Source organism: Lynx canadensis, chromosome D2, assembly GCF_007474595.2.
Source record: "Lynx canadensis isolate LIC74 chromosome D2, mLynCan4.pri.v2, whole genome shotgun sequence".
NCBI lineage: Eukaryota > Metazoa > Chordata > Mammalia > Carnivora > Felidae > Lynx > Lynx canadensis.
In genome coordinates this window covers 67,540,152-67,554,531 of record NC_044313.2, presented here as the reverse complement: position 1 = coordinate 67,554,531, position 14,380 = coordinate 67,540,152, and the positions used below count along the sequence as shown (strand labels likewise).

The following is a 14,380-nucleotide window of genomic DNA, read 5'->3' as shown; positions in this document are numbered from 1 at the left end:
TAGTTTCAGATGTACAATATAGTGAATCAATACTTCCATATATCACCATATGTTCATGATGACAGGTGCACACCTTAATCCCCATCACCTATTTAACCCATCCCCCTACACACCTCCCCTCTGGTAACTATCAATTTGTTCTCTATAATTAAGAGTCTGTTTCTTGATTTTTTTCCCTCTCTCTCTGTCTTATTTTTCCCTTTGCTTATTTGTTTTGTTTCTTAAATTCTACATGAGTGGAATTATATGGTATTCATTTTCTCTGACTGACTTATTTTGCTTAGCATTATACTCTCTCGCTCCATCCATGTCATTGCAAATGGCAACATTTCATTCTTTTTTATGGCTGAATAATATTCCACTGTGTGTGTGTGTGTGTGTGTGTGTGTGTGTGTGTGTGTGTGTAATCACCTCTTCTTTATCCATTCGTCAATTAATGGATATGTGGGCTGCTTCCATGTCTTGGCTATTGTAAATAATGCTGCTATAAACATAGGGGTGCATGTATCCCTTTGAATTAGTGTTCTTGTATTCTTTGGGCAAAAATACCCAGTAGTGCAATTAATAGATCATAAGGTAGTTCTATTTTTAACTTTTTGAGGAACCTCCATACTGTTTTCCACAGTGGCTGCACCAGTTTGCAGTGCAAAAGGGTTCCCCTTTCTTTGTATCCTTACCAACATCTGTTGTTTCTTGTTTCTTTGTTGTTTCTTGTATTTTTGATTTTAGCCATCCTGACAGGTATAAGTTGATGCCTCATTATAGTTCGGATTTGCATTTCCCTAATGATGAGTGATGTTGAGCATCTTTCATGTACTGTTGGCCATCTGGATGTCTTCTTTGGAGAAATGTCTGTTCATGTCTTCTGCTCACTTTTAATTGGATTATTTGTGTGTGTGTTGAGTTTTATAACTTCTCTATATATTTGGATACTAACTCTTTATCGAATATGTCATTTGCAAATGGCTTCTCCCATTCTGTATGTTGCCTTTTAATTTTGGCGATTGTTTCCTTTGCTGTGCAGAAACTTTTTATTTTGATATAGTCTCAATGGTTTATTTTTGCTTTTGTTTCCCTTGCTTCAGGGGACATAACTAGAAAAAAGTTACTACAGCCAATGTCAAAGAGGTTACTGCTTGTGTTCTAGGACTTTTAGGGCTTCATGTCTCACATTTAGGTCTTTCATCCATTTTGAATTTATTTTTGTGTATAGTGTAAAAAAGTGGTCCAGTTTCATTCTTTTGCATGTTGCTATCCAGTTTTCCCAATACCATTTGGTGAAGAGACTGTCATTTTCCCATTGGATATTCTTTCCTGCTTTGTCAAAGATTAATTGACCATATAACTGTGGTTTATTTCTGGATTTTCTATTCTGTAGTATTGATCTGTGTGTCTTTTTTTGTACCAGTACCATACTGTTTTGACTACTATAGCTTCAAGTAATACAACTTGAAGCCCAGAATTGTGCTGCCTCCAGCTTTGCTTTTCTTTTTTAAGTTTGCTTTGGCTATTCAAGTTTTTTTGTTGGTTTCATATAAATTTTAGGATTGTTTGTTCTAGCTCTCTGAAAAAAAAATGCTGTTTGAATTTTGATAGGGATTGCATTAAATGTACAGATTGCTTTGTATTGCAAAGTAAGGTTTTTAAGTTTATTTTGAGAAAGCAAGAGAGAGAGAGAGAGAGACAGAGAGAGGGAGAGAGAAAATTCTAAGAAGGCTCTATGCTGACAGCATAGATGTGGGGCTCGACCTCACAAACCATGAAATCATGACCTGAGCCAAAATCAAGAGCCCCACGCTTCACCAAATGAGCCACCCAGGTGCTCCCCGAAGGGAAGTAATTTTTATAGAAAACTTCCAACATATTAGGTACTGGCACATTATATATATCAATACCAATTAATTTTGATACATCCAAGGATGTATTGACAGAGGAGGGAACTGAGGTTTAGAGAGTTTAAAGTGGCTTAGCCGGGGCGCCTGGGTGGCGCAGTCGGTTAAGCGCCCGACTTCAGCCAGGTCACGATCTCGCGGTCCGTGAGTTCGAGCCCCGCGTCAGGCTCTGGGCTGATGGCTCAGAGCCTGGAGCCTGTTTCCGATTCTGTGTCTCCCTCTCTCTCTGCCCCTCCCCCGTTCATGCTCTGTCTCTCTCTCTGTCCCAAAAATAAATAAACGTTGATAAAGTGGCTTAGCCACTGTCATGCAATGGGTAGGGGTCAGAGTGATCAGTCTACAAAGCCCATGCCCCTCCATCAACCCTGGGGTGCCTCCCAATTTATGGGAGTTCAGGAGGTCTATCTTCTAGGAAGATATTAATGATGAGATCAAGACTTGGAATTCTGGGGCACTCCAGCTCTTGAGAAGAGGAGCTAGCCAAAGAAAAGGGAAAGACCCACCATGGTGCTATGGGTGTGGGTGAGTACTTTGAAAAGCAAAAGGGTGTCCAGCCGTCAAATGGTTCAAAAACATCAGGAAGGATGAGGAGTGAATTGGATCTGGTAATTAGAAGCTCAAGTGTGACCTTGGTGAAAACCAATTCTGCTGGTGCTGAAAGTAGAAGCCAAGTTTAAAATTTTTTTTTAATGTTTATTTATTATTGAGAAACAGAGAGAGACTGAGCATGAGCATGGGAGGGGCAGAGAGAAGGGGAGACACAGAATCTGAAGTAGGCTCCAGGCTCTAAACTGTCTGCACAGAGCCGGACCAGGGGCTCCAACTCACAAATCCTCACAAACCTGAGATCATGACCTGAGCTGGAAGTCAGACGCTTAACTGATTTAGCCACCAGGCGCCCCAGTATAAGCCAGGTTTTAATGAGAACACAAGTTCATAAGAATTGAGGGAGTGAGGAGTGTCAGTAGACCGTATTGAGTATGGGCTGTGTCAACAAGGTTAGGAGCCAATAGTGATGGCATACCTCAGAATTTGGAGTTCCAAGGAGGAGCAGGCATGAGGGATTAGCAGTGGATAGAGCAGGATAGAGTGGGCGCCTTTTGAAATAGGAACTAAGGAGGTAAGAAAGGAGTCATAATTGGTAGGTCTGTGCATGTGTGAGAAATTTGGGCAGTTTATACGGTTGAAAGTGAAATCTACAAAAGTAAAAATAAAGGATCAGCTGCAGCACATATTGGAAATCCCTGTAAGCTTACAAATTCCTAATTTGTTATCCCTCTTTTACAGATTCGGTACTTCAGGTTCAGTAACTTGATCAAAATCAAATTGCAAAGACCAACTCATGACCGCGAAGTTCTTAACCTAGGTTGAAGTCAGCAGTAACTCGACCTCGCCAGCGGCCGGCGGCCCGGGACACGGCTGGAACTACACTTCCCAGTGTGCCAGGCTGGGCGGGGCGCGAGTGGGGAGGGCGCAGGCTCCTTCCCAGAAGCAAAAGCGGAAACAAAAGAGTCTCGCCGGCGTCCCCTCCCGCACACTCGCGCACACTCGCGCTCGGGCGCACTCGGAGCAGGCACCGGCTGCCGGAGCGAGTTGGCGAGCAGCGAGCCGGGGACCTGCAGGGTTGATCCAGCCGAGCGGAGAGCAAACAGAGCCCACGACGACCCTACGTCCCCGAACTCTGCAGCCGCCCCCAACCGGCCGGTGTCCTCGCCGCCCTCCCTGACCCATGGCGCTGAAGAGGATTCAGAAAGTGAGTGCGGAGGCCAGGCCTGGAGCGGCGGGGTGCGCTTCGGCTCCCTGTCCACACTTACCCGGGCGATGGTCCCGAAAGACGCGCTGAGAGGGCACGAGATGGGAGGGTGGGCGGGGATCCGGCCAGAGATGCCGGCCCGGCCAGAGGGCACTGGATAGGTGAGGTGGGAGCAGGAGCAGGTCCCCGGTGGCCGGAGGTGCTTGGAGGCGGGGGCCCCGCTGCGGGCTCGCGCAGGAGCTGAGCCGGGAGCCCTAGGGTGGACATCCTTCTCGGGCTTCAGACCTTCCCGAAATCTGTGCTTCACGGTCACGACTGGATTTTGCCCTATACCGGTCTAGTTTTGGCCCCTGTCATGCTGTTTCCTCCACGCTGTTTCTTAAGCGCGTTCTCTTATGTTCTTGCTTCCCCGGGCTCCGGGAGAGGGCAAGGAAGGTGTGGTGGGCCTGCAGCCTTTCTCCTCGGTGCTGTGGGTTTGTTCTTTTTCTCCTCTGCGGTTGGCTCCTGCTCAGATCCCCGAACGGGCTGGAAAAGCCCATTTGGGGCCCAGAAGCCAGGAGAAGCCTCTTTGCCTCTTCTATTTTGGTACCTCTTCTGCTGCCACTTCAGGTCACATAGCTGTAGTGAAAACATAGTTGCTGATACACAACAAGATGACCTCCTGGCTGTGATTCATCGTGAGTCAAGCCAAACAGGTTTTTTACCCCTTATGATAAACTTACATGTAAAGTTCGAAACACAAAGAAACTGCCACAGTTTAAGTTGTTTGATGCTTTGACACATGAGTATAGAATGAAGAAGAAATGTGTATGTTCACTCGACAAATATTTATCCATTCCAACTCTGTGTAAGGAATTATCTTCTCTTGCATAATACTGTATTTATTGCTACTGTTTCAGATGTGGACATCCCACAAAATTGGGGTTGGGGCATTTTTTTTTCTGTTCAATTTTATTTTTTGTTGGGTTATTGGTCTGTTCACTGACACAAGTTTTAAAAAGGTTTTTATAGCTATAGTTTATGTGGAGAACACTGAGAATTTATATCTTAAATGGGGAATGTTTCAGCAAGTTAAGCCAACAACAGACAGCATGCCTTGTAAATAATTTTAGAAGAAATCAGTGCTACAGAAAATTTTTATTAGGTTTTTCAGGCATGAAGTGATAGAGATATATATATATATACATTGTGCTGTCATCTTCTAGTACAGAGGACAGCAACTTTCAGGTCCAGACTTTTTTGTTGTTCAAACACTGAATCTGTAAAATACTGTGTTTGTGTGTGTGCGCGTGCCATTTGAGGGTCTTTCACTATAAAACTAACATCATTAAAACTAACTAATTAACTTTCACTATAAAAGCTAACACTCCACATCTATTGATTAATGTTTTCTGATTTGAAGATAATGCAATTATACATTCAAAATTATCCTAGTTTTGAAGCCCTAATCAGCATCTTTGCCATGCCTTGTATACTTACAAATGATGATGTAATACTGGCTTACATTTGAATTAAACAACACACATGTTCCAAGGAAGTTTTAAAATTCCATTTCCTCCTTTCCTACTTGTGACAATTCTTCATAAGACTTTGCATATACCATTGCTTTTAAATAATGTAGAATTTGTCCACAGCAAGTAGACAAAGAAAATGGACACTATTTGTGAATACTTTACTGGACAGTTGTCAGTCACCATGCTGAACCAATGTATTTGGCTTATGTTTAGAATATGGAATACACCCAAATCATATTTTTAATTTATAACAGAGTTGCCTGGTAAAAAATAAAATCACATAAAATTGATGTTAGGCCTGTAACAAATTGATATTTTGGAGAATAAATTGGGGATCACATAATGTCGCATCTCTATGTGTCAGTCTTTGGCTTTCCTTTTTTGTTATCAGAAAAGTTGACTTGCACAAATCTCCCTTTCCACTAGTCACATGTTCCATTCCCTCAAACTTTAAGGGGTGTTATTTTGTTTGATTTCCCACTTTTCTTACTTTTCACACCTTGATTAGAAACCAGTTCCAGGTAAGGTGTGCTGTTTGCCTTATGAACAGTAACAAAGCCTTTTTTTATATCATCAGTATATAAATTTATATTTGAATCTTGGCATGTTCCAACCAAAGAAGATGAATATTAAAGAAGATGAATATTAACTTTTGGCCTTTCTCTGTAAGTGTATGAAAATAACACTATCCAATACCTTCCAGGTCATTGGGTTGTGATTTTCCTTTCCTAAAGTGGCAGACCTTAAAGTTGTGTAGAACTACTGAGAACTCTGCATTTTGGAGTTGAATGGAGGGTAGGGGCAGCTTCAGAATAGCTTTGGAACTGCTTCTAGGGTAGCATATTAGAAATAACTGTGGGACGTTTTCAGACTGTCCCCACTGTTGTAAATGGAAAGATGTTGAATCCCTCAGATAGGCTGGGGTGGAAAGAAGGTTGAGAATTATTATTCAGAGAAGGAACCTGAGGCCAGGAGTGAAGGAATGCTTTGTTTAAGTTAATCTCTGAAGAAGTGACTTGAGAATGTTGAAAAAGTCATGACTTCACATTTCTTTACCTCATGTGAAAAGATTAAAGATGGTTGAATTAAAATTGTATGTATATACGAAGCATGTAGATATCAATGCTTAAAATATATTTTTATAGTAAAGTATGCTAAATGACTTAATACTCTTATTTAGACATCCAGTGCCAGTTTTGCATTTCAGCTCATAAATTTACACACCCATGCCCTATTTTTTGATACAGTAGAAGATGTTATCACAGTCACCTAAATCACTAAAGGGAGAAAGTTTGGACAAAGTCTGAGGAAAGATACCTAAGATATATTTGAAAAAAGAGGATAGTTTTTTAGCTGGGCATCTATTATTTTCTAGAATTATTTCTAAGTGTTTCTCTTATCAATACTATGTTTAATCCTTGATAAGCTTTTGTTGGAAATCACTTTTAAAATTATGAATGTTATGTCATAATACTGCATGTTTTGAAAACCAGAAGAAAAACAGGAGATCCTAATATAGTCATTATTATCATCTTAGTATATTTTTTTCTAGATTTTTTTTATTTGATAAATTGAAGTTATGATCATCATACTATCATGATATGATATTGCTTTTTTGGTCTTTTGAAAAGTGAAACAAAGAAGTTTTGTTTTGCAAATATAGCAACACAGATAACTACTCCTTAGTGTATAGTTCTATCCTCAAAATGGAATATTTGCTTTTTTAATAGTAATTTGACTTAAACTTCTTTTTTTTTTTTTTTTTCAACGTTTATTTATTTTTGGGACAGAGAGAGACAGAGCATGAACGGGGGAGGGGCAGAGAGAGAGGGAGACACAGAACCGGAAACAGGCTCCAGGCTCCAGGCTCCGAGCCATCAGCCCAGACAGAGCCTGATGCGGGGCTCGAACTCACGGACCGCGAGATCGTGACCTGGCTGAAGTCGGGCGCTTAACCGACTGCGCCACCCAGGCGCCCCTTGACTTAAACTTCTTATGTAAGAAGATTAAAATACAACTTTATAAATGTTTTGAGCTGCTGAATTTTTTTATTTGTACAATTCCACAATATACTCTTTATATCAGTCTGGGAGATCTTAGGATACTTCAAAAAACAACCAAGCCCTTTGTGGATAGAGCATCAAAGAGAAGAAGATCTGTTTTTTTATTTCTCGCTCTGTGACTTACTAGTCTGTTTCCCTATCCATATAATGATACTGTAGCTAAGTACAACCAGCATGTAATATATAATGATTACTCTGTGATAGATGCTGTTCTAAGTGTTTGACATATATTAATTGATTTAACCATTAGTGAATCCAAGAAGTTGAAATAATTATTATCCCTGTTTTGCAGATGATGCAGCAGAGGCACAGAAAGTTGAGTAATGTATTGAGAATCACATATCTAATAAGTGGCAGTGCTAGGGTTCAAAACCAGGCAGTTGGCTTCAGATTCCATGCTATTAACCATTTTAGTACATGGCTTTTCTTATCCAAATGGACTTATATCTATTGTATTTAAATTGATAGACATATAGAGTCAAGTGAGTTTATGGTCATGATTTGCAAACTGGACTATTCTATACATATGTAAAGTGGTATTTAAACCTTGGCATATTTAATCATTTTCACTGATGCATCACACTGTGTTGTGCATTTTAAATCTCTGGTCTCAAGTAACATATGCTGAATCATTTAACATGGTAAATGAGTAATATAACTTTGTTTATTCTTGTTCTATCACTTAAAATTTTTCTCCTCCAAAGGGATTTAGAATAATTGTTTGGAATTTATAAATATTCTGTCAAAGTATCATTTCATTGTGAAGTTTTCATTTGAGAAAACTATTTATGAACTGATACAGCTGTTTAGTCCCTCTAGTGGCTTTGAGTAGCAGTCGACTGTTCAGATGACACAAATATGTTAGGAAGACTTGCAGATTACAAGATTAGGTCTAGGACTCCAGATTCTTTCAGTAAAGAAGGATACAACTTTGGGGCACCAGGGTGGCTCAATCTGTTAAGCATCCACTTTGGCTCAGGTCATGATCTCACAGTTCGTGGGTTTGAACTCCACGTCAGGGTCTGAGCTAGAAGCTCAGAGCCTGGAGCCTGCTTTGGATTCTGTCTCCCTCTCTCTGCCCCTCCCCCACTCATGTTCTGTCTCTGTCTCTCAAAAATAAATAAACGTTAAAAAAAAAGAAGGATATAATTTTAACAAAAATTTTAGAAAGGAAGAACACAGTATTTATGCTTCTTGGTAGATGAAGTGGTTTTCCTTGAGATGAAAGGAAGAAAGTGTTCTTTTTCTAAAAAGCCACAATGTCAGTTTTTTTGGCTTCTAAATCTTTGCAATTAAGCTCAATCTTCCTTTTACCCTGGGTATCATGTATTTTTCTTTCTTAATCACAACAAAAGTGTAAAAAAACAAGATAACCTATTATAGGTAAAGAGTTCTGAGGTCCTTCTCTGTGGAAATAAATAGCATAGATCTAAATGAAGCTGTTTATGCCTATTTTAGGAAGCCAAACACATATTATAAAAACCAAGTTAGCAGGATGTGGGATTGCCCCCACTAAAGCAGAGTAGCATCCTTACATGCTTTAGTTCCCTGAAATACACATAGAAAGCATATTTAATGAGTGCTACTAATCAAAATAATAAGCCTGGTACTTTCCATCAAACTGAATTAATGGTTGTCTATGATGTATTAGCTCTCCTGTCTTCCCACCTTCTTTTTAACAGTGGGTGAACTGATATTACATTAATTAAAAACAGGTATTGAGATACTTGTCCTGTCTCCTCTTAACCTTGTGATGCTGGAATAAAAGATGCTAGAATATACAATCCAGATTTTCAGGGAATTGGAGGGATCCTCAGGCTACCTCAGAACATCTGTCTGAAGGCAAAACAGGTTCTATTTCTAGCCACTCTTGGTCAAGATGGCCTCTGAAAAGCAGAACTTTTTCTGCATTTAATTGGTTCTGGGATGAATTTGAAGGTTCTGTTAAACACATTACACAGTATTAGAGGCTACTATGTTCTGGAGTTGTCCTTTGTATGGGGAGGAAGCTACCATCCTGAAGCTTAGTTTAGTGCTACCCATCGTGTTTCTGGATGTTTCCTCCACTGCTCTCTATTCATATTATTCTGTTTTTTGTTTTGTTTTGTTTTGTTTTGTTTTGTTTTGTTTTGTTTTGTTTTGTGGCTCTTTCCCTTCAGTGTACCACATTGCTTATTAGATGCCTAGTATCCTTTCGGATTTATGAAAACCTTTCCAACAGGGATAAGGTTGGTGTGTTGCTTCCTTCACTTTAAACTTACTTAGTAGTGCGAACAATCTGACGATTCTCAGTGCAAATGACTACCTCCTTATGTGAGCGGAGTCTGGATTTTGTTTAGAGGGAACCAAAAAGACCTGATGGCCTGTGCTCATTGTTCTTCTCTAAACCAGTAAAATTCTGGCCTGTGTTTTTGCTTCCCCTAAATTTTGATGTGTTGTATTTTCATTTAGTTAAAAATATTTCCTAATTTCCCATTTGATTCTTCAACCCTTGAGTTATTTAGAAGTATATTATTTATTCTCCCAATACTTGTGATTTTACAGATAGTTTTCTTCTCTTTTCGGTCTTTTTTTTTTTTTATGTTTATTATTGAGAGAAACAGAGCCTGCATGGGAGGGGCAGACAGAGACGGGGACAGAGGATCTGAAGTGGGCTTCCCTCTGACAGCAGAGCCCAAGGTGGGGCTCAGAATGACAAACTGCCAGGACCTGACCTGAGCCGAAGTCAGACCCTTAACCTACTGAGCCACCCAGGCGCCCCCAGATAGCTTTCTGTTATTGATTCTGAGTTAATTCCGTTATGAACAAAGAAATTGTTATTTGACTCCTTTTCAATATTTGGGATTTGTTTTATGGCCCAGTGTATGGTCTGTACTTTATCCTTCCATAATAGTGATGCCCTTCAGATGCCCAACATAGTTTTTGAATGAAAATATTTAATGAATTCCAGACTTCATTTTGCCAGTTTCTGGTTGGTGTCTGTAGAGCCTAGCTTATTTCTAAGGAATGAATGCCAAACCTTCCCGATGTCTTCTTGCACTTTTATGAGCTTCCAGAACAGGAGTGATGAAACCAATTTAGTGGGTCATAAACATCATTTTAACAAATGGAATAGAAAATGGAATATTAATGCTTTAGGTATAGTAAGAGTGGTAGTGTTTCATGAAACTTTTTTTTTTAATTATATATTTGTGCCTGTGCCGTGTGCCTGTGTGTATGTGTGCTAGGTTGTACTATATGTATCATATTTTTCTTGTTATGAATTGCTGTAAGAAAAGTATGAAAATGATTGTTCAATAGCATAAGATCCTTAGGTAAAATTAATATTATCAGAAATATATGCCACACATTCGTATGTGTGTATATATAGAGAGAGCAAATGGACATACATACACATAGAAACACATATACATATATATATGTATATATATATTCACATATGCAGTATAAAGTACTGTAGCCTTGGAAACCATTGTATTTGCTACAAACCGCCAATGCTCATTGTTTTCTACTAAAAGTTGTAGCATTTGTGATATATAACCACAGTATTCAAGAATAGTGCTGAGTGATACTGATTAATTGATTTATTATGCAAATACTTATTAAGTGCCTACTGTATAACAGTTATTTGGGATAGAACTGTAAGAAGTGATACATAATAAATATTTGGCAAATATTGAAAGATATGTTGGTCTTTTAAGTAGTTTTTAAGAAATAGGCTGCTAGCTTTTATTCTTTCATTTTTTTTCTTTCTTTTTTTCCTGAAGCACCTTTCTTGGTTACTATGAAGTAAATAGTAACTTTTAATAATGTAGCATTGAAAATGCTCTATGTTGCATGTTACATTATGTGTTAGAATTGTATTATGCATTTTGAAAAGTTGTCTGTAATTTTTTATCATGTTTTTCTTGCCTCTCAGAGTATCTTTAAACAAAAACACTCCTCAAAGCTTATGGAGTAGTGTTCATTTCTAACCTTTTGTAAAATTAGAGTTCCTGGGAAAAGATAAAAAGAATCCCTTTTCATTTCCTCACTTGTCACACTTTTGTGTTTCTTGAGTATGGCTGAAACTGTACAAATGGCCTTAATTCAAGTACCAGAGTATTGTTGGCTCCAATATTGATTGAGAATAATGGGCTGTAGTTACTGTAGCCTTGAGGTGAGTATTGTTTCAGGGTGGGGAGAGTGCTGGAGTGGAAATCAGATGGTCTGAGCCTTTGTTCTAACTTTGGCTTTATGACCTTGGCCAAGATACTCATAGTCTTTATTTTCCTTATCTAGAAATGATGCATTGAACTAGATCATTTCCGTGGTCCTTTCTGATTTATAATGAGTCTTTTAAGATGTCTTACTCTTTGATTAAAAAGCAGTTATTTGTGATGCAAATAAGATATATTTCTGTTTTTGTACCAGTATCATAACAAGCTTTTCTAATTCCATTTAGCTTCCATCTGTTTCACAGGTATCTTTAAAGTATAGAGATCGTTTTATCCACATATTTAGAAAACTGCCTTATACAGCTACCTTCCATGTAGTAGATTTTTTTGGATTCTAGTTAATGCATTTATGGAGCACCTTCTGTATATAAGGCATATACAAAATGAAATAAGGAGATACATGGAAAAGTGATGTATAGCTAGCATGAACCTAAGAAATTTAAAACTATTAATAGTGAGAAAGATACCATAATTATTAGGTAGACTTATGAAAGTACAATAAGGAAAATGTAACGTATTTGAACAGAAAGAGAGTTGAAGGTGGGAGAGACCAAATTTATTTAGGGAAGATCAGGAAAAATATTATGCAGATGGAATTAGATATAGGTTTGGAAGAATGGGTAGCATTTTTAAAGATGAGGTTCATAAAGGAAGGTACAGAAATGAAAGCACCAGAAAGTACTTGTCTTGTTTAGGAAGGAACAGATAATCCTGCCTTTGGGAAGCATTTGGGGAATAGTAGACATACAAGTTCATACAGTGGAGGGCCTTGAAGACTCATCATGAGAAATGTGTACTTAATGCTTCAAATTTGGGAAAGTTTGGGAAGCCATTGAAGTTTTTTGAGTAAGGAAGTAACATTCTTAATCATATTCTTAGGTATCCATTCTTGCCCTCATAGAACATAGGATTGTTTACCATTTATAATTACAAATCTGATGAATGTCATAGTATAGAGTTCTCTGGGAATATAGCAGGGACCCTTTGAAGTGTTCAAGCAAAACCTTAAGAAAATGTGTTTAAGATGAGACTTTAAAGGTAAAAGGAAAGTAGGTAAAGTGAATGAGTGTGTGTGTGGTGGGGAGGTGCTTAGGAGTCTTCTATCTAAAAGGAAACAAGGGACAAAATAGCATTTGGGGGACTTTAAAGTTATGATTGGTATGGAGAGCATTGGGGGAAAATGGTTGCAGAGAGGAGTCAGATGCTAGAAGGCCTGGTAATAAGCCATTTTAAGGATTTATAAATTTTATGTTAAAGCTAATGAAAAATATTGAAAGGGTTCAACTTGGTACTTTGAGAAGATGATTTTAACTACAGTGTCTTGGTAGAGAAATAGGACAAGTCAGTTAACCCACTGCACTTGTTTAAGTGAGATCCAAAGAGGGTCTGAGCTAGGATGGTGGCAGAAGACATTTGGAAAGAGGGTTATATGAGAAACCCTGGCCTTTTTGAGTTGGTCTGACCCACCCATGCCTACTTGGCCTTTCAGATCAGATCTCTAAAGCTCGGTGGTCAAGGCAGTCTCTTCAGACCCCTACTACCCAATTTGTTGTCAGATACTTTAATAGTGTCTCCCTGATTTGAACCTTTGGCTTCTTATGCTGAAATGTCTCATCTTGCTCTTCTCAGACTTTTTTTGTCCATTGGACCTCAGTTTTTTATATTCTGGGACCCTTTCAGTGGGAGGGATTTGGACTGAAGGAGAATCTGAACAACTTGTACTGACTAATATGAGGGATGGGAGAGTGGGGTGGGATATGATGAAGGAATCAGAGGGTGATTCTAAAGTTTAGAGTTTGGATTACTGGAAAAAGTATATTTTTATCATAATACTTCATAAAGAAGACTGAAATACAGTTTTTACTGGGATATCTTAGATTTATCTGAGATGCATTTTTATTTATGTAATTCCTGTGATGGAAATATATGTAAAGGAGGTGACTGGGAGTCTTCTCTTTAAGAGGAAGCTATGTTTTAAACTAAAGGCAAGATAATATTGTGGGAAATTGAAAGTCATTATGACTGCTTTAGAAATCACTGGGAAAAAGTGGTTGCAGATCTGAGATATTGGGTAGATGATGTCCCTAATCTTGACCTCAAACATTTATTCCAAATTATGTTCTTTATAACTCTGGTTCAATAAATACTATTTTGATATAACAAAGTCAGCAGCATAACTGCTTTCTTCATCTTTTTTTGTGTGGAATTTGGCTGCATTATTATTATTGATTGACTGACTGATTTTTTAATAAATAGCCTTTACCAGAGATATCTGATCCAGAGACAGTGAAGCAGCTAGGACCATTGTGTTGAAACGAGTAGTTCCTATGACTTAATCAATTGGATGCCATCAGCGTTTTGAAGTCTTCCAGGAAAAATCTGCATGGTTAATAATAAAGCTGTTCTTTAATTCAAGAGTTTAAGGAGGTTCTGTATATGGAGACCTTTCTGACAATTGTTTGATATCTCTATTGAAATAGCTCTAGTCAGCTGGATAAGGAGACCAGAGTCTGAACTGTAAGCCTGTGAAATGTTTATTTACAGACAAATCAAATATAGCTCATATATCCCTTTAGAGACAACATCAAAAATACAATGTGGTAAGAATCACTGTCTTGTTTTAGGAGTTTTCAGGTAAAGATAGTTGTGTCACATGAATTAATTGCCTGTTGAGCCAGGGTTTATGAAATAATGTTTTCATATGCTTTGGGTTCAGTAATTTAGATTTTGGACTGTAAATCAGTCCCTCTGAACAGGCTGTGCATTAATGTCCTTTACACACATCCAGTGGGGTATATATTGTATCTATTACAGAGATTTAGACCTTCTGAACATTGAAGCTAGAGAACAACCAAGCTTTTTCAGTCTGGTCAGCATAATTTTTTAGAGAATATTTACTGCATAGTGTCATATTAAGTTTGATGGTAAATAAATAAGGCAG

The 14,380-nt window shown here is 38.4% G+C and overlaps 1 protein-coding gene across 2 annotated transcripts in view; it reads left to right on the top strand.

Moving 5' to 3' along the window:
* Positions 1-3,385: 3,385 nt before the first annotated feature.
* Positions 3,386-14,380, top strand: part of UBE2D1 (ubiquitin conjugating enzyme E2 D1) — a 29,338-nt gene continuing 18,343 nt past the window's right edge. The window contains exon 1 of one of the 2 annotated variants that reach the window (XM_030334717.2): positions 3,386-3,645. In XM_030334717.2, coding sequence (XP_030190577.1) covers positions 3,622-3,645 — 24 coding nt within the window. In that variant the 5' untranslated portion in view covers positions 3,386-3,621. The remainder of the gene's footprint in view (positions 3,646-14,380) is intronic. The other variant, XM_030334718.1, reaches the window with a different exon arrangement.